The sequence below is a fragment of the Nerophis lumbriciformis genome, linkage group LG04 (genome assembly GCF_033978685.3).
Source record: "Nerophis lumbriciformis linkage group LG04, RoL_Nlum_v2.1, whole genome shotgun sequence".
Taxonomy (NCBI): Eukaryota; Metazoa; Chordata; class Actinopteri; order Syngnathiformes; family Syngnathidae; genus Nerophis; species Nerophis lumbriciformis.
In genome coordinates this window covers 9,824,190-9,848,867 of record NC_084551.2, presented here as the reverse complement: position 1 = coordinate 9,848,867, position 24,678 = coordinate 9,824,190, and the positions used below count along the sequence as shown (strand labels likewise).

General features: G+C 39.9%; 2 protein-coding genes across 2 annotated transcripts in view; both read right to left on the bottom strand.

The window, feature by feature from the left end:
* The window catches only part of tgfb2 (transforming growth factor, beta 2), a 125,347-nt gene extending 112,676 nt beyond the window's left edge, over positions 1 to 12,671 (bottom strand). The window contains exon 1 of the mRNA XM_061948628.2: positions 11,812 to 12,671. Within this exon, the coding sequence (XP_061804612.1) occupies positions 11,812 to 12,208 (397 nt within the window). The 5' untranslated portion in view covers positions 12,209 to 12,671. The remainder of the gene's footprint in view (positions 1 to 11,811) is intronic.
* A 1,839-nt stretch (positions 12,672 to 14,510) lies between these two features.
* On the bottom strand, positions 14,511 to 24,080 carry rrp15 (ribosomal RNA processing 15 homolog). Its single transcript, XM_061944616.2, has 5 exons — positions 23,990 to 24,080; positions 18,474 to 18,808; positions 17,508 to 17,605; positions 17,164 to 17,353; positions 14,511 to 15,092 (listed from the first exon to the last, which is right to left on the bottom strand). The coding sequence occupies exons 1-5, from the start codon at positions 24,033 to 24,035 to the stop codon at positions 14,952 to 14,954; spliced, it is 810 nt and encodes a 269-aa protein (XP_061800600.2). The 5' UTR covers positions 24,036 to 24,080; the 3' UTR covers positions 14,511 to 14,951.
* Between the last annotated feature and the right edge of the window lie 598 nt (positions 24,081 to 24,678).

The following is a 24,678-nucleotide window of genomic DNA, read 5'->3' as shown; positions in this document are numbered from 1 at the left end:
ATATTAGAAATGGCAACAGCGGAGGATGAATGTCACATAACAAGAAGATAGAGGAAAAAGAAGAGGCTTATTGACTCGCGGACACACGCAATTTTTCGAGACTTCTACAGATCCCAAATACAGATCAGCAGGTACCAGAAAGTAAAAAAAGTTGCGTTTGCTTAATATTGCGAAACAAAATTCCAGATAATATGTCTTACCTTATACACACACCATAATAATACTCGTATGTTTAATGCGCCGACAATTATTCAAGCGGTGCGGCTTCATAGCTTACCAAAGTCGCACTAAAACATTTTGATAGATTTTTAAGCGCAGTGTGTAATGTTCTCTATTTTCAATGGAACATATAAAATTTTGGTGTTGTTTACGTGAGACATATTGCAATCACAGTGCTGTCTACACAAATCTCTTATGTTTGACTGCCATCTACTGGTCACACTTATCATTACACCATACACCAAATAAAATAGCTTTGAGGTGAGTAAGCTCAACCAAACTTATTCCTTACATTATATAAGGCGCACTGTCGAGTTTTGAGGAAAAAAATGATTTTAAGTGTGCCTTATAGTCCGGAAAATACAGTAGCTGATATCCTAATTTGGGTTGAATTTTCTTGTCTCTTCATTGGTCCGGGAAGTTAAAAAAAAAAAGCTTAGCATCCACAGTAAGCTTGTTAACGTGATTTGTCTGTTGGTAATAATAGTGTACAGCCAACTTTGATCCAGATGAGACTTCAAGAGTAGAACAAATTCCATTCATACATTTTCAATACCGCTTGTCCTTGTTGGGGTCACAGGTGAGCTTCGGGCTGCAACTAACAACTATTTTGATAGCCGACTTGTAGAGGTGGGAATCTTTGGGCACCTCACAAGTCGATTACGATTCAGAAGCTACGATTAGATCAAAAATTGATTATTGATCCATCTTTAATTCATGTATATTGATGCAGTTTTACATTTATTTTCTTTCACTAAATAAGCGCTTATCACTTGCGACGTTTAAAAACAAGTTTATTTGTAATAATAAACAGTTGAATTAATCCCCATCACATGTATTAAATTAATGGAAACGTTTGCAAAACTGTAACATAAGTGCCCTAAAATAAAGGAGCTGGTCGGATCTCTCGGTGAGGTGGCTCACTGCAGTCAGACATTTTTTTTAACTGTCTGCATTACTTTATTTACAATAGATGAATCGATTATTGACATCTACTAATCAATTTTATAACTGTCATCTAAAAATCATCAACTATCTTAACGATTAGTCGACTAATAAAGCGTACACATGTTTAATGGTTGTAATTTTTCCATCGACTTTTAAAGGGCAACATTATCACAATTTCAGAAGGGTTAAAACCATTAAAAATCAGTTCCCAGTGGCTTATTTTATTTTTCGAAGTTTTTTTCAAAATGTTACCCATCACGCAATATCCCTAAAAAAAGGTTCAAAGTGCCTGATTTTAACCATCGTTATATACACCCGTCCATTTTCCTGTGACGTCACATAGTGATGCCAATACAAACAAACATGGCGGATAGAACAGCAAGGTATAGCGACATTAGCTCGGATTCAGACTCGGATTTCAGCGGTTTAAGCGATTCAACAGATTACGCATGTATTGAAACGGATGGTTGTAGTGTGGAGGCAGGTAGCGAAAATGAAATTGAGGAAGAAACTGAAGCTATTGAGCCATATCGGTTTGAACCGTATGCAAGCGAAAACGACGAAAACGACACGACAGCCAGCGACACGGGAGAAAGCGAGGACGAATTTGGCGATCGCCTTCTAACCAACGATTGGTATGTGTTTGTTTGGCATTAAAGGAAACTAACAACTATGAACTAGGTTTACAGCATATGAAATACATTTGGCAACAACATGCACTTTGAGAGTGCAGACAGCCCAGTTTTCATCAATTAATATATTCTGTAGACATACCCTCATCCGCTTTCTTTTCCTGAAAGCTGATCTGTCCAGTCCAGTTGGAAATGCAACTGCTTTGAGTGTCGCAGGATATCCACACATTCTTGCCATCTCTGTCGTAGCATAGCTTTCGTCGGTAAAGTGTGCGGAACAAACGTCCAATTTCTTGCCACTTTCGCATCTTTGGGCCACTGGTGCAACTTGAATCCGTCCCTGTTCGTGTTGTTACACCCTCCGACAACACACCGACGAGGCATGATGTCTCCAAGGTACGGAAAACAGCCGAAAAAACGGAAAATAACAGAGCTGATTTGACTCGGTGTTTGAGAAAATGGCGGATTGCTTCCTGATGTGACGCCACGTTGTGACTTCATCGCTCCGAGAGCGAATATTAGAAAGGCGTTTAATTCGCCAAAATTCACCCATTTAGAGTTCGGAAATCGGTTAAAAAAATATATGGTCTTTTTTCTGCAACATCAAGGTATATATTGACGCTTACATAGGTCTGGTGATAATGTTCCCCTTTAAATGCAGCCTAAGTTATTTTAGGCATGTGCTTACTAACAACAAATATGACTAATTTATTCATAAAAATGTATTTATACTGTAACTGTGCTGCTCATTCAGCTGTGACAAAAATTAAAATGACTCATAAAATGTTGTCAATTTAAAAGAAATAAAATGCAATGTGCTAGAAAAAACAACAACAATTAACCTTGTTTATGTATTAAAACAAAAAAAACATTTAAAAAGCAGTAATAAAAACAAACAACAAAACACCAAATCTAACTTCCTCAAAAAGAAAAAAAAAACATTTTGTGATAATGTGGTTAAAAAGTTGCACACTGATATATTGACTATTCATTAACTCTTGGTAGTTTTAGCGCTCTAATAGGCTCAATGTATAACATTGATTAATTCTTAACGTGTTTACTACCTAACAGATCGTATGTGAAATATAATGATACCTCCACATTGGTGCCTAATGTCTGTCTGTGTGCACACCTGTGTGCGCACGCAGGTGTGCATGCGATTAGCGTATAATTGCATTGCAAATTGACGCTGCTTTAAAAAGTACTAGAAATTACTTAGAAAAAGTTTTCGCTGGCTGACTTTGGCTAAAATGATAGTTAAAGTTATTTTTCACACAACTTCGTCTCACATTTGTTAGGTTGAGGTTAATTGAGACCTCATCCTCCCTCCAGACGTCTGACATCAAGCCTCCGCTTTAAATGCTCGCGTAACAAAAACACGGAAAAAAACGAGTGATGATGTCACGACTTTTAATCGACAAATATAATTGTCGGCGACAAATTTTATTGTTGACATTTGTCAACAATGTCGATTAATTGTTGCTCCCCTAGTGAGATATATCAGCTGAGATCTAGTGGAGGATGGGTACTCTACTCCCTGAACTGTTTGCCATTTAATCGCAGGGCAAATGGGCAATTTAGACTCTCCAATTAATGTCTAGGTTTTTTGGAATGTGGGAAGAAGCCAGGTGAGAACACAAAAACTCCACACAGATGCCACAAAAAAGTTTTGAAAACTGAGGTGTGTTCAAAGACCCTCGGTTAAAGTTAAAAAAAAAGGTGTAAATTGTTTTTTAAAAACAAGGTGAGGCTTAACACCTAGAAGATGCAATAATAAGACAATCATTTGAATAATGTTGTATTGCAATTTACAGGGTTTTCCCTCGACTGCAAGGGCGTGGTCAGAGGCGTGGTCCCATGATATCATTGAATAATTTGACTTATCTGTTATGATTTTGTTTACAAAATGTTTTTTTTTACAATTGACTCTCCGTAGTTTTATCCTGTTTCTAAATGTGTGTTTTAACTCCTGTGCAGCACTTTGTGAAATTGTTTTTTTTAAAATGTGCTTGTGGAGGGAGGCGTGGCCTGTGGGCCTGCCGCAGAACGGGGTGTGCCAGAACCGGCCTCGAAGACAGTGACAGGTGCGTAGATGGCCCAGGTGGGCCTTGTTATCTAATCACCTGTCGCCTTTATTAGCAGCAGCCGGGATTAGACACGGAGTTGGAGTTGGAGGTGCTGCTGAGCGGACGCAGGAGAGAAAAGACATTGCTGGAAAGCAAAAGTGTCTGCACGATTGAATGAAAATAAAACAGTGTTATACCCTGAATTCCGGGCTCTCCTGGCAGCGTGTGGTGGTTTGAAGAAGAGGGCAACCTCTACAGTGCTATATAAATAAAGTCAATTGGATTGGATAAAAACACAAAAAAATATATATACATACATTTAAAAACAAATGTGTTATTAATTAGCATTACGATATATTTTTTGTCATGATCCGTTGCCCGGACTCATACAAAGCTCTTTGGGTAAACCTCTACCATATACAAATATAATATAAATACTAGAGATGTCCGATAATATCGGCCTGCCGATAAATGCGTTAAAATGTAATATCGGAAATGATCGGTATCCTTTTTTTTATTATCGGTATCCTTTTTTTTTTTTTTTTACTAAATCAACATAAAAAACACAAGATACACTTACAATTAGTACACCAACCCAAAAAACCTCCCTCCCCCATTTACACTCATTCACACAAAAGGGTTGTTTATTTCTGTTATTAATATTATGGTTCCTATATTATATATCAATATATATCAATACAGTTTACAAGGGATACAGTCCGTAAGCACACATGATTGTGCGTGCTGCTGGTCCACTAATATGTTATTTCTATGTAACGGTTTTTATATTGTTTTACTTTCTATTTTATTCAAGAAAATGTTTTAAATTTATTTATCTTATTTTATTAATTTTTCTAAAAAGTACCTTATCTTCACCATACCTGGTTGTCCAAATTAGGCATAATAATGTGTTGATTCTACGACTGCATATATCGATTGATATCGGTATCGGTTGATATCGGTATCGGTAATTAAAGAGTTGGACAATATAGGAATATCAGATATCGGCAAAAAGCCATTATCGGACATCCCTAATAAATATAATATAAAAGGAAGTCTAAGTCTAAGTCTACAAGTGCTGCACGATTATGGTCAAAATAATAATCACAATTATTTTCATCGATATTGAAATCACAATTATTAATCACGATTATTTACTGTTGTGTAGAACATATTTTATTGTGCTCTCAATTTTAAACAAACAGTATGTGAACTTGGCTTTCGTTTTTCATAAAAATTTTAATAAAAATACAAAAATAATGTATCAATTATAAAATAAAATACACAACAGACAAAGGGCTAACTAACAAAATATTTCATAGCACATTGCCAAAAAATACAACTATGCACATACAAAGAAACACAGTGTAAGGCTCACGGTATAAATAGGACATGACTATGGCCAAATAAAACATTGCATCCGGTATTTTTGTGTGTCTTTGAGAGGTGGATGAATAAGGGGTCCCTCGGTGCACGGTTGTTGTTACGGTAGTCTGAACTTTGGGCACCCCCCCTTTCTTGTAGCTGTTCGTCGGGGCTTTGCATTGTGGTGGGCGGCCAGCTCTGTGGTGTAATAATGCATCTATTTGTCCTAATGTTTTCGGGAGCTGCTGGCAATCTACTGTCTACCTCCAGTGTCACTCACGCTTACTCACTCTCACATGAATCCACTGTCTTTCAGTCACACTCTGGTGGTTGGCTGACTGTCTGGTTGTGAAAGTGCTTGACTTGATGTGCAGCGCAGCCTGCTTTTTAAATGTTAATATCGCAGACGATCACACTCATGTAATCGTACCTGCCAAAATTGTGATCACGACTAAAATCAAATTAATTGTGCAGCCCCACCATATATAGAGATATCCCAGGGTTTCCCCTACATGCAATTGAACATGGCACACCGCCACGGCAAAACAAAAGCCGCCACACTTTAATAATGTGTTGTTGTTTTTTTTTACATTAAATCAAATTTAACTACTGTATTTTCCGGACTATAGTGGTATATAAACACGGGCACACTGGTATATAGGCCGCACCCACTATATTTCAGAAATTTGTTTTTTTACATATTTTAGCCGCACCGAATTATGAGTTATATACACAGAAAGATTTGGTAAATGTTTATTTGCATGCCTTAATTGTTTCCAAACGGTGTCTGTAACTGGGTAATCAAACAAAACAGACGTCATTGTTATGAACCAATTAGTGCGGAAGCTCGCTCAATCAGCTAAACGGACTCAATAACGCCTCAGTGAAGTCTTGGTGAATTTGCCGGTGAATTTTCCAAACTGGAACAATACAAACAGAATGTCATCGTACAAACCCCGTTTCCATATAAGTTGGGACATTGTGTTAGATGTAAATATAAACGGAATACAATGATTTGCAAATCATTTTCAACCCACATTCAGTTGAATATGCTACAAAGACAACATATTTGATGTTCAAACTGATAAACATTTTTTTTTTGTTGCAAATAATCATTAACTTTAGAATTTGATGCCAGCAACACGTGACAAAGAAGTTGGGACAAGTGGCAATAAATACTGATAATGTTGAAGAATGCTCATCAAACACTTATTTGGAACATCCCACAGGTGAACAGGCAAATTGGGAACAGGTGGGTGCCATGATTGGGTATAAAAGTAGATTCCATGAAATGCTCAGTCATTCACAAACAAGGATGGGGCGAGGGTCACCACTTTGTCAACAAATGCGTGAGCAAATTGTTGAACAGTTTAAGAAAAACCTTTCTCAACCAGCTATTGCAAGGAATTTAGGGATTTCACCATCTACGGTCCGTAATATCAACAAAGGGTTCAGAGAATCTGAAGAAATCACTGCACGTAAGCAGCTAAGCCCGTGACCCTCGATCCCTCAGGCTGTACTGCATCAACAAGCGACATCAGTGTGTAAAGGATATCACCACATGGGCTCAGGAACACTTCAGAAACCCACTGTCAGTATCTACAGTTGGTCGCGACATCTGTAAGTGCAAGTTAAAACTCTCCTATGCAAGGCGAAAACCGTTTATCAACAACACCCAGAAACGCCGTCAGCTTTGCTGGGCCTGAGCTCATCTAAGATGGACTGATACAAAGTGGAAAAGTGTTCTGTGGTCTGACAAGTCCACATATCAAATTGTTTTTGGAAACTGTGGACGTCGTGTTTTCCGGACCAAAGAGGAAAAGAACCATCCGGATTGTTATAGGCGCAAAGTTGAAAAGCCAGCATCTGTGATGGTATGGGGGTGTATTAGTGCCCAAGGCATGGGTAACTTACACATCTGTGAAGGCGCCATTAATGCTGAAAGGTACATACAGGTTTTGGAGCAACATATGTTGCCATCCAAGCAATGTTACTATGGACGCCCCTGCTTATTTCAGCAAGACAATGCCAAGCCACGTGTTACATCAACGTGGCTTCGTAGTAAAAGAGTGCAGGTACTAGACTGGCCTGCCTGTAGTCCAGACCTGGCTCCCATTAAAAATTTGTGGCGCATTATGAAGCCTAAAATACCACAACGGAGACCCCCGGACTGTTGAACAACTTAAGCTGTACAACAAGCAAGAATTGGAAAGAATTCCACCTGAGAAGCTTAAAAAAAGTGTCTCCTCAGTTCTCAAACGTTTACTGAGTGTTGTTAAAAGGAAAGGCCATGTAACACAGTGGTGAACATGTCCCTTCCCAACTACTTTGGCACGTGTTGCAGCCATGAAATTCTAAGTTAATTATTATTTGCAAAAATAAAAATGAAGTTTATGAGTTTGAACATCAAATATCTTGTCTTTGTAGCATATTCAACTGAATATGGGTTGAAAAGGATTTGCAAATCATTGTATTCCGTTTATATTTACATCTAACACAATTTCCCAACTCATATGGAAACGGGGTTTGTAAGTTGAAGTGAAGTGAAGTGAAGTGAAGTATATTTATATAGCGCTTTTCTCTAGTGACTCAAAGTGCTTTACATAGTGAACCCCATTATCTAAGTTACATTTAAGCCAGTGTGGGTGGCACTGGGAGCAGGTGGGTAAAGTGTATTGCCCAAGGACACAACAGCAGTGACGAGGATGAATTGATTACCATGTTGGGCGCCAAATTGTGGATGTTGCCCTACCGTGGGTCTTCTAGACCAGTGGTTCTCAACCTTTTTTCAGTAATGTAACCCCTGTGAATTTTTTTTTTAATTCAAATACCCCTTAATCAGAGCAAAGCATTTTTGGTTGAAAAAAAGAGATAAAGAAGAAAAATACAGCACTATGTCATCAGTTTCTGATTTATTAAATTGTATAACAGTGCAAAATATTGCTCATTTGTAGTGGTCTTTCTTGAACTATTTGGAAAAAAAGATAGGTTTTTATTTATATTTATAAAGGATTTTTGGATTGTTGCTATTTTTAGAATATAAAAAAAAACTCACGTACCCATTGGCATACCTTCAAGTACCCCCAGGGGTAAGCGTACCCCTATTTGAGATAGTCCTTTCTTGTCGGGAGAACAACTTGCAATGGCTTTGAACTTGATATTTTCATATTGTAGAATTTGTTTTGTCCATTTCTGCTCGCTTGTGGCTCATCAGTAGCAAATCAACTGCAAATTCTGCCCGGTACGGCACGGCCCGAGGCCCAAAAAAAGGACGCACGTGCGTTAATTGCCCGTTAAAGAAAATGTGTGCCATTTTGAAGTTTATAGTAAAGAAGTTATCGCGCTAACTTTGACAGCCCTAATATATAATATAATACATAGTCGAGGTTTCTGTGGTGTATCCGTTATACAGTGCTCAATACCGAGGTAGAGCGGAATATACGTTAGGTCAGGAAAAAACACAGAGGCTATTTCATCCCTACAGCCTGCTTCGCAGGTTTCCCTGCTCTTCAGAGGGAAACCTGCGAAACAGGCCTGTAGGGATGAAATAGCCTCTGTGTTTTTTCCTGACCTAACGTATTATAAAATATAAATATATATATATATATACATAACTGTATAAATATATATACAATACAGGCCAAAAGTTTGGACACACCTTCTCATTCAAATAATTTGTAGGGATGAAATAGCTGTCTGTTTCGCAGGTTTCCCTGCTCTTCAGGGGATCCCTTGAAGATCCCACTGAAGAGCTGAAGAAATCTGTGTTTTTTCCTTACCTAACGTAATAATATATATACACCTGTATTATATATATATATATATATATATATATATATATATATAGTACAGGCCAAAAGTTTGGACACACCTTCTCATTCAGTGCATTTTCTTTATTTTCATGACTATTTACATTGTAGATTGTCACTGAAGGCCTCAAAACTATGAATGAACACATGTGGAATTATGTACTTAACAAAAAAAGATCAAATAACCAAAAACATGTTCTTCAAAATAGCCACCCTTTGCTCTGATTACTTTTTCGCACACTCTTGGCATTCTCTCGATGAGCTTCGAGAGGTAGTCACCTGAAATGGTTTTCACTTCACAGGTGTGCTTGAAGCTCATCGAGAGAATGCCAAGAGTATGCAAAACTACAATGTAAATAGTTCGGTTGGTAGAGTGGCCGTGCCAGCGACTTGAGGGTTCCAGGTTCGATCTTCGCTTCCGCCATCCTCGTCACTGCTGTTGTGTCCTTGGGCAAGACACTTTACCCACCTGCTCTCAGTGCCACCCACACTGGTTTAAATGTAACTTAGATATTGGGTTTCACTATGTAAAAGCGCTTTGAGTCACTCGAGAAAAGCGCTATATAAATATAATTCACTTCACTTTATCCATGAAAATAAAGAAAACACATTGAATGAGGAGAAGGTGTGTCAAAACTTTTGGCCTGTACTGTATGTTATTTTTAGGCCAAATGGCCCCATACCTGGCTAGATGCTGATTTGAGATACAAGTGTTTTGAGTTAAGAGCCTCGTCACAGAACAAATTTGTAAGTGGATGAACAACTACACTGTTTTCCTAAAAACAAAAAGGTATTAACATGGAATGCAATGTGGTTGTTGTTGTTTTTAATTTTGTTTGTGAAAGTTTTCCAGTAATTGAGGACCCCTGCAGTGCCTACCAGCCAACCCTGCATGATTTGTGTGTGCACTTGTGTCGACTCCTATAGTCGCATTAACGCACATAGCGTCATAAAAGTAGTTTCTGTGGTTTATCAGTTATACAGTGCTCAACACCGGGGTAGAGCGGAATATACGTTAGGTCAGGAAAAAACACAGAGGCCATTTCATCCCTACAAGTCTGTTTCACAGGTTTTCCTGCTCTTCAGGGGGATCTTCAGGGAATCCCCTGAAGAGCAGGGAAACCTGCAAAACAGACTTGTAGGGATAAAATAGCTGTCTGTTTCGCTGGTTTTCCTGCTCTTAAGGGGATCCCTTGAAGATCCCACTGAAGAGCAGGGAAATCTGCGAAACAGGCTTGTAGGGATGAAATAGCCTCTGGGTTTTTTTCCTGATCTAACGTAAAAATGTATATACATATACATATATACATACACTGTACAGGACAAAAGTTTGGACAGACTTTCTCCTCATTCAATGCGTTTTCTTTATTTTCATGACTATTTACATTTACATTTACATTTACTATTACATCGCCGGATAGTCGAACCTCGGATTCAGGAGGAACAGTGTGGTTTTCGTCCTGGTCGTGGAACTGTGGACCAGCTCTATACTCTCGGCAGGGTCCTTGAGGGTGCATGGGAGTTTGCCCAACCAGTCTACATGTGTTTTGTGGACTTGGAGAAGGCATTCGATCGTGTCCCTCGGGAAGTCCTGTGGGGAGTGCTCAGAGAGTATGGGGTATCGGACTGTCTGATTGTGGCAGTCCGCTCCCTGTATGATCAGTGCCAGAGCTTGGTCCGCATTGCCGGTAGTAAGTCGGACACGTTTCCAGTGAGGGTTGGACTCCGCCAAGGCTGCCCTTTGTCACCGATTCTGTTCATAACTTTTATGGACAGAATTTCTAGGCGCAGTCAAGGCGTTGAGGGGATCTGGTTTGGTGGCTGCAGGATTAGGTCTCTGCTTTTTGCAGATGATGTGGTCCTGATGGCTTCATCTGGCCAGGATCTTCAGCTCTCACTGGATCGGTTCGCAGCTGAGTGTGAAGCGACTGGGATGAGAATCAGCACCTCCAAGTCCGAGTCCATGGTTCTCGCCCGGAAAAGGGTGGAGTGCCATCTCCGGGTTGGGGAGGAGATCTTGCCCCAAGTGGAGGAGTTCAAGTACCTCGGAGTCTTGTTCACGAGTGAGGGAAGAGTGGATCGTGAGATCGACAGGCGGATCGGTGCGGCGTCTTCAGTAATGCGGACGCTGTATCGGTCCGTTGTGGTGAAGAAGGAGCTGAGCCGGAAGGCAAAGCTCTCAATTTACCAGTCGATCTACGTTCCCATCCTCACCTATGGTCATGAGCTTTGGGTTATGACCGAAAGGACAAGATCACGGGTACAAGCGGCCGAAATGAGTTTCCTCCGCCGGGTGGCGGGGCTCTCCCTTAGAGATAGGGTGAGAAGCTCTGCCATCCGGGAGGAGCTCAAAGTAAAGCCGCTGCTCCTCCACATCGAGAGGAGCCAGATGAGGTGGTTCGGGCATCTGGTCAGGATGCCACCCGAACGCCTCCCTAGGGAGGTGTTTAGGGCACGTCCAACCGGTAGGAGGCCGCGGGGAAGACCCAGGACACGTTGGGAAGACTATGTCTCCCGGCTGGCCTGGGAACGCCTCGGGGTCCCCCGGGAGGAGCTGGATAAAGTGGCTGGGGAGAGGGAAGTCTGGGCTTCCCTGCTTAGGCTGCTGCCCCCGCGACCCGACCTCGGATAAGCGGAAGACGATGGATGGATGGATGGATGGATGGCAATGTGGTTGTTTAATTTTGTTTGTGAAAGTTTTCTGCATGATTTGCAAGTGCACTTGTGTCGACTCCTACATGAACGCGTAAAAGGTATTAGACGTGCACTTACTCTCAGAAGGGTAGATGGGCTGCATCTCCACTTTGTGCACCTCTTTGGCGTAATACTCCTCTTCGCTCCGCTGCCGCTCGCACGTCGCCGCCCGCTTGTTGGCCTTCTCCTGCAGCAGGTCCCGGGTGCTGTTGTAGATGGCCACGATGTCGCGGGAAACGTCCTCCGGCTCGGGGAAGTCCACCGGCGGATGCCGGAGCTTGAGCTTGCTGAGGATCTGCCCACGGATGGCTTCGATGCGCCTCTTCTCGAACTGCTCCGTGTCCAACACGCTGCATGTGGACAAGCCCAGCGCCACCGTGACTAAATCCAAAGTGAGGAGAAGAAGGCTGACGAAGCGCAGGTTCATCTTCCCCGCCAGTTCACGCCACAGAGTGTTAGTGAGAAACAACAACATCCGCGTAAAAAAAAAAAAGTCACCACATTTCACGGAGGTGACACGATTCTATAGTCGGGGGATTTCACAGTTTAATTCGCCGCCATTAACTCGTCGTAAAAGTGTCACTAAAACCAAGAGGAATAAACGTTGATTTTTCTGTTCACGGCATATCACATCGCAGCTTCTAGAAACTTCCAAATTAGACGAAATGAGGCTTAATGATCCCAACTCCATGCGCTGATAATCAACATTAAAAAAAAAAAAAAGCACTCGCGTCCGGTGTTTATTCAGACTGTATAAAGTGAGACGTTCCGCAGATAGAAAATCCACACAAACGTTGTATTTCGCGATGAAAACATCTCCACGTTTCAATGTGGGAGCGACTTTAAGTGATGGTCCTCACTCGTCCTTCCTCGCCGCATCTGATGGACCACGGCGGCCACTTCAATACAAAAAAAAAAAAAAAAAAAAGAGAGAGAGAGGGACCGACACCACGTTTATCCCCGCCCGCTTCAGACGAACCGGTGGATCATTTTAATCCCACCAGGTTTATTTTCAATCAGTGTTCGATGCTTCCACCGGGATGGTTCGATGATCGATACGGTACTATCGATACCAGGAGCGGGGTCAGTTTTGAGCCCATGCTTGCATTATTGATATCGATTTGTTTTATTTTGTTGTATTTATCCTTTTTTGGTATATTTCTGTACTTAAGTTATAAAATCCAAATATAGTTGTGTTTACTTTATAATTAGTTATTTTGCACAATTGACTTTTTTGCTCAAATATTTGAGGGTAATAATTGTATTAGTGTGTTGATATTGTTACATTGTTTTGTATTTGTTGTAATCATATATTGCTAAAGTATTCACAAATAGGAGGGTAGCAGTATAATTGCATTATGAGATTGACATGTCTGTTCTTTTCTATGTTTATTTATATACATATTTCGTTTATGCACTTAATCATTTGAATACAAGTCAATTGTGTTCACTTTATATTTAGTTATATTGCACTATTGACCTTATATTGTTCAAATATTTGAGGGAAATAATTGTATTAGTTTGTTGATATGTTACGTTGTTCACAAATCAAATTTAAATATATGCACACACACACACACACACACACACACACACACACACACACACACACACACACACACACATATATATATGTATACACACACAAATACATACATATATATATACACACATACATGCATATATGTATATATATATATATGTATATGATATACATATATATATATACATATATGCATGTATGTGTGTGTATATATATATATATATACATACACGTGTATGTACATATATGTATTTATATATACATATACACATATTTACATAAATATACATATGTTAGTTTTTTATGTATACATATATATTCAGAAAATAAGATTGTGAAAGGTAGTATCAGCATTGAATCAAGATTTGCATGATGAGATCTATGTTTTTCAGTTATTTTCATGTTGTATATACTTCGTTTGTGTACTATAGAGATAAAATATAAAAACAATAACAAATAAAATCGAACAATAGTAATGTTTACTTTGTTTAGTTTTCATGCACTTTTGACTTATCGTGTTCCAATATTTAAAGGGTAAATATTTGTTTGTTAGAATTGTTACATTGTTTTCTATTTGTTATATTTATGTATTGTTAAATTATTCACAAATAGGATTGTGGAAGATTGGGTCAATAATTGCATTCATTTTGAGATCAGCATTTTTTAGTTCTCAGTTGATTTGTTCATTTGGTTGTTTAGTTACATTGTTTTAAATATGTCACTTATATATATATATTATTAAAATGATTCAAATCTGACTTTCTACTTTCCTACTGAGACCCAGTTGGCCAAGCTGGGATGAGGTCAAGTATGCATGTCAACAGTGCCGGGATGAAAAGGTGGCATACCATAATGGCAGGCCTTGGTGTTGCCATGACAGACATTGCATCCAGCGCGATGCAGACAGCCTGACTGGCCACTTTCCTCTTTCTCTGTTGATAACACCATGTGCAAATATTTACCCAGGTTGTGACAACAACAAAGGCCAGACACAGGAAACTCTGGAGTGAAGCAAGTTAAAGAAGAGTCAGCAAAAATGTTGAGGCCGAGTCACCACATTGGATTGTTTGGATTGCTGCTGGAGTCGGTCGTGACGTTATTAATGCTTCCATTCATAGGATGCCATATATGTATGCACTAGTTTGACTATGCAAATAGAACACATCCTACTTTAGGCCTGTTGCTTGGACTAGATTTTAGTAAAGGTGTGTTCCACATCAATTAAACACTACTGTGAGAGTACAGGCCGGCAAAACACAGCTTTTTATTAAATCCATACTGTACAAAACAGTGATATTTACATAACATTTTGTACACAACCTGGTCACAAACTGAAGCACTGACAGAACGGTGTACCGGTACTTGGAAACTGTAGTTCTTAACTGGTACAAAAAGGTTACCTTTTTTAAAAACCTTATCATTTTTCACATCTTATCTATGTTTTTCATTATTTCATTTTTATTCCCAAAAGGGAATAAGCGGTAAAAAATGGATGGATGGTTCATCTTTTTAGAATAGGCCTTAGTCTGATGAGATCATCCCATTTTTTTCTTTAACAGAACCAAGTCTGCCCCCTGCAGGCCAGTGACTTTACAGTCCTCTGGATGTGTTGTGTCATTTGTGTTTTCAGTCAACAAGGTTGCGAAAAAAGTCACTGAAGTCTCCATGTATGGTGTCAGTCTGAATCATTTTCATCTGAACCTTTCCCTCCAGTCTCCTCTTGGTCGCTCTGTTTGTCCCAGTCTTTCATAGTGGCCCCCATCATGTAGTCGTCTCTGAGGACGCTCCATGCAGGTTTCTCATCCACCTGAGTATCCTATGGATACACACATACATGATGTCATAAGAGGGAGTTTGAACACTCACAATCTTTCATGGACAATAATGGCAACATTATTAATCACGATTATTTTTGATTGATTTTGAAATCAAGATTAATAACACGATTAATAATTCATTTGAAAACAAGTATTAATTGTACCAGCAAAACTCAACCTTAAATACAATTTAAAAGAAAAGCTGGTTATGAATTAGTAACAAACCAACAAGTAAAATAATGGTAACAAGTTCAAATCCATCCATCCACCCACTGATAGCAATATGAAAAAACAATAAAATTCCGTTTTCTGTAAAAACTTTTTTGAATTCCGTTTTTACCTTTTACTTATTCTACCACTATAGAGTGTGTGCTGTTTGTGTCATTAATAACATTTAATAAAATGTTGGTGGACTATATTTTTTGTGCAATACATTTTTAGAAAATATTGACCAGTATTTTAAGTCAAAGCATTAATATTTTGGAAATGTATCAATCAATATGCTTGTGTAAGGTACTTTTTTTGAAACCTTTATTTTGTTAGTCTAGTCTGTTGCGCACAGCACTGTTATTGTGAACGGAGGAAGTGTGCTGCTGTTCTGAGCTCGACGTCTATGGAGATGACTTGAGGCTCAAGTTTCGACTGCTGTCTTGTTTGTACATTGATGTTACATCGATGATGTCGTTCACAACAACCGAAGCAGGTGAGATGTGCTGTGGGTGTATGGATTGTTCTTAATAGATTTAGCTTCATAGTTTAGTCTGTGTTTCAAGTGGCCGTCATGACATTGTTTGTTTCAGGACGGGGTGGTTGAGTGGAATGTGCAGTACCGGGAAACTTTATTTTCCCAAACAAATGTTCCTTCTCCTCGCAAAAACAGCCTTTCAGTCACATATATGTCAATTACCATGATCATTTGCGTTTAAGACAGGGATTCCGTTTTATTGGTCAATTCTGTGATTCCATCCGTGGTTACGTAACACGGAAATTATATAGCCTTACTTTTTTTTTTTAGTTTCGTGATTAATTATTAGGCATACTAGTGCTGTGTCAAATAAAAAGCAACAACCATGGTGACATCTCAAACTTATAGTAGATGTGTTTTTTTCCACTCATACACTCACTCATCTGTTTCTCCGTTACAAGCTCAGAAATTAGCATGCACGTAGCGCGGCCCATTGATCGTTTGTTTTATTATATTATTTCTATGATCGTGACAAGTCAAAATCGAAATAGAGATCAAAATTGTATTACCAGTACGTGTCCAGCCCTAACGGTACCTAGGTGTAAATACTAACTGTACTGTCTACTGTGTTCTTGTAGTATAAAGATGCGCATCATTGAGCAGCACAAAGCCCAAAATGTGTTTATTAGTACATTCTAATTGTGTGTTTTTATGGGATAAAAAGATGAATTTGTCTCCCCAATATTAAGAATCTAAGTGGTACTGTACCGGTAACTAAAATGTGACCTTAGAATAACTTGTTTGGAGGTACGAAAAACACAACAAGGCCATAATTTCAGTCTTTAACTAATCCCATTTCCAATTTTTGAAACCTATGAAGATGCCTGCGCTGCTTAAGGAGATTCCCCAAAGCTAACCACAAAGAAAGGTGTGCACAGACTATTTAAATTTAATTAAAAAAAAGAAATGTATAAATTAATTATTTGAGAAGCAGACGGTTATCTTTATCGGTATCTTCTTGAACAAAATATTGTGCATCCCTAATTGTTAGTAAAACAACAATTTTAAAAGGGTAAAACCTTTTTGCTTTCTGTTAGGCAGATGTTTTTTGCTTTTATAACAAAAGCCCAGCCATCAACAAACATATCCGTGGCACCAGTCATCATTAAGATTCAATGTATTTGGCCGTGGTTATGTTAACATTTGAATAAAACACCCCCAATACAAAATTATCAATACCACAATAGAGTAAATACTATAAAGTACATCAATTTATTAATGACATGGGTTCAAGCAAACATCTTCATTGGAATTAGTTGTAGATGAAAATAGAACGTGTTGAAATAATTATTTTTTAGTGTGTGAGAAAGTGAAACTCCACTTACGATCTTTTCTTCCTTGACTTTGACGCTGCTGCCACCGTCTGTTCGCCTCAGTACATCGATGAAGTCTTTTTTGGAAACAGAGGAAAGTATTTTGGCCTTCTTCCTCTCTGAGCCACCAGCCTCTTTCTTCACTTTGTCATCAATGTTCTTCTGGTGACTCCTCACAGCGTTAAATAGCTGCACTACTCCTCTGGGTGAAAGACACGGAATCAGAATCAGCTTTATTGGTTTAACACACAAGGAATTTTACTTGGTAGACTGTGCTCTTTGTTCAAAGGCGTGGATTCGGTGAATCAGCATTTACACATGTTTAACATCACAAGGACATACAATGACCCACACACCTGGTTGCAGTTCTCTGCAGAGCCCTTTCAGCCTCACGGTCCAGTACAATGTCCGGTTTCACTCTGCACATCATCTCCCACGCTCGCTTTTTGTCAATCTGGTGGACAACAATGAGCACAGTATTGTTCATCTCACAAAAACTTGCAAAATACAACTTAAGAGGTAAAACGATTTCTCACTATATGAGTACCCTGTATACCTTACTAAAAATGGCTACTATCAATGTTAATTTATAAAATATTTCAATCAGGGCAATACTTACACATGGAATGATACCTGCCATACACACACATTTTACAAATTCTATTGCTTTCTCTGATTTTAGTACACACCTTAAATCAGTACCCCCCAGAATTTGATGGAGTGTTGTAGCAGCTTCTCTACAAAGTTGCAATGTTTTAGTGGGGTGTGCACCTAAAATTTGTAGGACAAAGTTTAAATGTCTTTTTTGATATTCACTGCAAAATATACCCATGAAACACAACAATGACTAAGAAACACCCTTAATAAAATGCATTTGATAAAACTACTTATAATAGAAAACTACATGACACGCAGCATAATGTGTATGTGTGCATGCGTAAAGATCCTCCCGTAAACTCACAATCTCAATTCTAAGCAATACATTTGGGATTAATCTAAACATATTGGATTAGCCCCGCTTTCATAGAGAACAAAGATGAAGATTTGACGCTAACATGTCACCATCTTAACTAATGTAAACAACAAAGTCAGGACGTGGGAATGGGATGCAGGGACATGTTTATTTTTGTTAGACTTTTGAACTAAGTGTATGATGGCTACTTCAGGTACTATTTTCATCACCAAATTCTGCTAGGCTTATTTTTTTTTAAATATTTTTGCATTTGGCACCACTACAACACATGTCACTTCGATACTTATCCACCGAATAATTTAACTAATATACGGTAGTTGAGTTCAGTAGAGTTGAGTGTGTGAATTACCTGTTTTCTTCTCTGCTGCTGTTCCAATTTTTCTTTTGCCTTTGCTTTTTTTAGTTCACTGTTATTTGCCAAAATGGTGGTTTTATTCTTGGGTTGTTTACCCAAAATTTGGGCCATGGCCTGTGCCCAGCCAGCGTTAGCATTGCCTTGATCTTCACCACCACCACCACCATCGTCGTCGTCGTCGTCGTCATCATCATCATCACCCAGGCCTCCATCTTCATTCTCCACGTTACTCCCTTCGTCAGATTCTTCATTAGCTGACACTTGTTCATCACTTTCTTCTTCTGAGTTCCTCAGCTCATTTGTGTCCTCCAAAGCAGAGCCTGTATCATCTCCAGATTAACAAATACTTTAGTTATGATGATCTACTTTGAGTTTGTTTCGAACATGTATACAAATACAATAAGATACATCATAAAATCCAGTGTTTTTCAACCTTTTTTGAGACAAGGCACATTTTTTGCGCTGAAAAAATCCGGAGGCACGCCACCAGCAGAAATTAAAAAACGAAACTCAGTTGACAGTAAAAAGTTGTGGTCGCAATTGTTGTATATGACTTTAAACCAAGCATGCATCAATATAGCTCTTGTCTCAAAGTAGGTGTACTGTCACGACCTGTCACATCACGCCGTGACTTATTTTGAGTTTTTTGCTGTTTTCCTGTGTGTAGTGTTTTATTTCTTGTATTGAGGTCCTATTTTGGTGTTTTTTCCTAATTTTTGGGTATTTTCCTGTTGCAGTTTCATGTCTTCCTTTGAGCAATATTTCCCGCATCTACATTGCTTTAGCAATCAAGAAAATTTCAGTTGTTTTTATCCTTCTTTGTGGGGACATTGTTGATTGTCATGTCATGTTCGGTTGTACATTGTGGACGCCGTCTTTGCTCCACAACAATTCTTGCTGTCGTCCAGCATTCTGTTTTTGTATACTTTGTAGCCAGTTCAGTTTTAGTTTCGTTCTGCATAGCCTTCCCAAAGCTTCAATGCCTTTTCTTAGGGGCACTCGCCTTTTGTTTATTTTTGGTTAAAGCATTAGACACCTTTTTACCTGCACGCAGCCTCCCGCTGTTGGCGACATCTACAAAGCAATTAGCTACCGGCTGCCACCTACTGACATGGAAGAGTATTACACGGTTACTCTGCCGAGCTCTAGACAGCACCGACACTCAACAACACATCATTTGCAGACTATAATTAAATATTTTTAACCCAAATACCGTATTTTCCGCACTATAAGCCGCACCTAAAAACCACAAATTTTCTCAAAAGCTGACAGTGCGGCTTATAACTCGGTGCGCCTTATATATGGATTAATATTAATATTAATTTTCATAAAGTTTAGGTCTCGCAACTACGGTAAACAGCCGCCATCTTTTTTCCCCGTAGAAGAGGAAGCGCTTCTTCTTCTACGGTAAGCAACCGCCAAGGAAAGCACCCGCCCCCATAGAAGAGGAAGCACTTTTTTTCTACTGTAAGCAACCACCAAGGTAAGCACCTTGGTGAGCTTTAAATGTTTATTTTGTGTGTTGTGTGACATTAACGTTCGCGCAATGATGAGTTATTGATGTTGCTATTGCTCTGCACTATTTTGAGTGTTACTATTTTTGTGATTGCACATTTGCACATTACATTTTGGGGGTGAACAGAGTTGTTAGAACGCTGGTTTGTAATATATTATTAAAGTTTGACTGACCTATCTGACTGTTTTTTTGACATTCCCTTTAGCGCAGCGTAGGTGCGGCTTATAACCCGGGGCGGTTTATAGGTGAACAAAGTTTTGAAATATGCCATTCATTGAAGGTGCTGCTAATAACCCGGGGCGGCTTATAGTGCGGAAAATACGGTAGGTGAAATTAGATAATCTCCCACGGCACACCAGACTGTATCTCACAGTGGTTGAAAAACACTGATATAATCTACAAGTTCTCATTTCTCTTTACATGTTCGAAAAGGTGTAAGAATTTTAATCCTACCCCTCCTGCATTTGTTCACTTCCTGTTCTCATCTTGTAACACCATGTGCATCAATACATTCTACATACAACAGTTCTCTTAACAGTTAAGTCATTTATGATTCAGATAATGAGATTAAACAAAGTTCAAGATGTTTTATTTTCTTTTATTTGGATAAGAGCACATTTAACGCTGACGTGTGAATTAAGGCTGGGCGATATATCGAGTATACTCGATATATCGTGGGTTTGTCTCTGTGCGATATAGAAAATGACTATATCGTGATATTCGAGTAAACGTTGCTTTTAGCTGCGGGCATTACACTACAAGCTTTTATCACTCTTTCTTGTCTCTGCTTCTCACAGAGACGTAAAACAAGCGCACCTTCTTACATACGTCACATACGTATACGCCCTCGCGGAGCACAGAGGTAGCGGCATGGGTAACGTTAGCTGTGGTGCGAGTGGTAATACGAGAGAAAGAAGGTGCGAATCCGGTAACAAATGTAGGAAGAATTAATTCCCTAGAAAAACAGCACGGGGTCCATCGTCTGGCGGTGGTTTGGCTTCAAGCGGGAATATGTCGAACAGACAACTGTAATTTGTCAAGTGTGGGGCAAAAGCGTTGCTACAAAAAGTAGCATTACTGCTAATATGTAGCATCATTTGAAAAGTCACTCGCTACAGCAGGGGTAGGGAACCTATGGCTCTAGAGCCAGATGTGGCTCTTTTGATGACTGCATCTGGCTCTCAGATAAATCTTAGCTGACATTGCTTAACACGATAAGTAATTAATAATTCTGCTGGTAATCACAGTGTTAAAAATAACGTTCAAATTATAACCATTCTCATACATTTTAATCCATCCATTCGTTTTCTATCGCACCTGTTCAAGAAGTTGAATCAATGGTAAGAAATATTGTATTTATTATTGGTTAGCTTCAGAATAACAATGTTATTAAAAAGAATAAGAAACTTATTATATTCTAAAAATGCTGGTCTTACTTAAAAATGCACGCAATTAGTTGTTTTCAGTGTTAAAAAATATTATATGGCTCTCACGGAAATACATTTTAAAATATTTGGCTTTGGTGGCTCTCTCAGCCAAAAAGGTTCCCGACCCCTGCGCTAGAGAATGAAGAGGGCTTGAAACTCCGCATGTCAACATCTCCGTTCGGTGCCACAACAACAAAATGCAGAGGCAACAATTTCCACATCAACACCGTATGAAAAAAAAGGTCAACAACAGAAGGAGATAACGTCCGCAGGAACCTACCACATAGCAAAGGACATACACTATTTGATTTCCCATTATGCAGCTCATTTTTATTTGACAGTTATTGAAATATCTTGTGTGACACCATGCACAAAAGTGCACTTTATTTGTTTTAAACTATTGTAGTGGCGTTTTGTACAAAAAGTGCACTTTAATTTAGTGTTTAGATATGTCATCTTGGTGACATCATGCACAAAAGTGCACTAACAGCTTGTTTTAAAATGTCTTTGACAATCTTGCAATTTCAGTTTTGAAATTACATGAATGTTTGTGCCACTGCTTATCCATCCATCCATCTTCTTCCGCTTATCCGAGGTCGGGTCGCGGGGGCAGCAGCCTAAGTAGGGAAGCCCAGACTTCCCTCTCCCCAGCCACTTCGTCCAGCTCCTCCCGGAGGATCCCGAGGCGTTCCCAGGCCAGCCGGGAGACATAGTCTTCCCAGCGTGTCCTGGGTCTTCCCCGTGGCCTCCTACCGGTCGGACGTGCCCTAAACACCTCCCGAGGGAGGCGATCGGGTGGCATCCTGACCAGATGCCCGAACCACCTCATCTGGCTCCTCTCGATGTGGAGGAGCAGCGGCTTTACTTTGAGCTCCCCCCGGATGACAGAGCTTCTCACCCTATCTCTAAGGGAGAGCCCTGCCACCCGGCGGAGGAAACTCATTTCGGCCGCTTGTACCCGTGATCTTGTCCTTTCGGTCATAACCCAAAGCTCATGACCATAGGTGAGGATGGGAACGTAGATCGACCGGTAAATTGAGAGCTTTGCCTTCCGGCTCAGCTCCTTCTTCACCACAACGGATCGATACAGCGTCCGCATTACTGAAGATGCCGCACCGATCCGCCTGTCGATCTCACGATCCACTCTTCCCTCACTCGTGAACAAGACTCCGAGGTACTTGAACTCCTCCACTTGGGGCAGGGTCTCCTCCCCAACCCGAAGATGGCATTCCACCCTTTTCCGGGCGAGAACCATGGACTCGGACTTGGAGGTGCTGATTCTCATCCCAGTCGCTTCACACTCGGCTGCGAACCGATCCAGCGAGAGCTGAAGATCCTGGCCAGATGAAGCCATCAGGACCACATCATCTGCAAAAAGCAGAGACCTAATCCTGCAGCCACCAAACCAGATCCCCTCAACGCCTTGACTGCGCCTAGAAATTCTGTCCATAAAAGTTATGAACAGAATCGGTGACAAAGGGCAGCCTTGGCGGAGTCCAACCCTCAGTGGAAACGTGTCCGACTTACTGCCGGCAATGCGGACCAAGCTCTGACACTGATCATACAGGGAGCGGACCGCCAAAATCAGACAGTCCGATACCCCATACTCTCTGAGCACTCCCCACAGGACTTCCCAAGGGACACGGTCGAATGCCTTCTCCAAGTCCACAAAACACATGTAGACTGGTTGGGCAAACTCCCATGCACCCTCAAGGACCCTGCCGAGAGTGTAGAGCTGGTCCGCAGTTCCACGACCAGGACGAAAACCACACTGTTCCTCCTGAATCCGAGGTTCGACTATCCGGCGTAGCCTCCTCTCCAGTACACCTGAATAGACCTTACCGGGAAGGCTGAGGAGTGTGATCCCACGATAGTTAGAACACACCCTCCGGTTCCCCTGCTTAAAGAGAGGAACCACCACCCCGGTCTGCCAATCCAGAGGTACCGCCCCCGCCACTGCTTAATACCTGTTTAATAAATACAGTTTTGGTAAATTGACTTAGTTGTGATTTCCCTCTCTAAATGAAAGTTTAAAATTAGCATATATTAATGCAGTATGAACAAGGATGTTTTAATGTAGACACATAGAATCATCATACTGCTGTGATTATATGCATCAAGTGTTAATTCAAGGCTAAGGCAAAATATCGAGATATATATCGTGTATCGTGACATGGCCTAAAAATATCGAGATATTAAAAAAAGATCATATCGCCCAGCCCTAGCGTGAATGCAATGTTATATGATAAGATGACAACACAACGTAGCTTATTAATGGCATCAAATGTACCGCTACTTAAATTAAAAACGTTCTTCATTTGTCACAATAAACGTTTCACCCACTTTAAAAGGTAATATAATGCTAACATAAAGGTATTGGGGTTAGTTACTTTTAAGTATAAAACGATAATAACAGTCACATTACTTACACGCACATTTATTTACGGAGGAAATTGTCGCTAAAACTACCCTGACTAATTTCGCGTCGTGCCCAGGTTATACGAAATGGTACAAATAAATGTATATTAAGAACTGTGTCGTAGACGCGTAAATAGTTCAATAGTTACCATTTTCTACCAGGACGTCAACATGTGCCTTCATCACGGCGGCCATGGTGGAGTACCAGAGAAATAGTTCCGGGTGCAACTATCGAAAGCGAAAATGTTCCGCGTCCGTAATTCAAATGTTTGAAATAAATCATTTTGTGGCACAAACTTAATAATAAAATAAAAATCACACACATTACATTCCAATAAATTTTTATTTTTATTAAGGAGAGGACATTAGGCACAAAGCCACCGATTAAGTAAAGCCAATTACTTTTTTAATCGGAGGAGAACAGTATATTAGAGATAAGAAATGTATTTAATTCACCTTGTTACTTCCAGTTATTCTCACAAAGCAAGACAGTAAGAATGAAGTTTAAAAACAAGAATGTCACGTGACCCAACAGGCTGCTACACTTGTCCAAAATGTTGAAAGAGCCACATATTGGACCAAAAATACAAAAAAAAAAAATCTCTGGAGCCTTATATTAGTCATAATGAAGGCAACTCATGATGTAAGTGTCTCTTACATCGTTACATCTTCGAGTGCAATACATCCGACACTGATTGTTATTTATTACTCCGGCATACTTGCCAACCCTCCCGAATTTTCCGTGAGACTCCCGAAATTCAGCGCCTCTCCCGAAAACCTCCCGGGACAAATATTCTCCCGAAAATCTCCCGGTTTTCAGCCGGAAGCTCTATGCAGA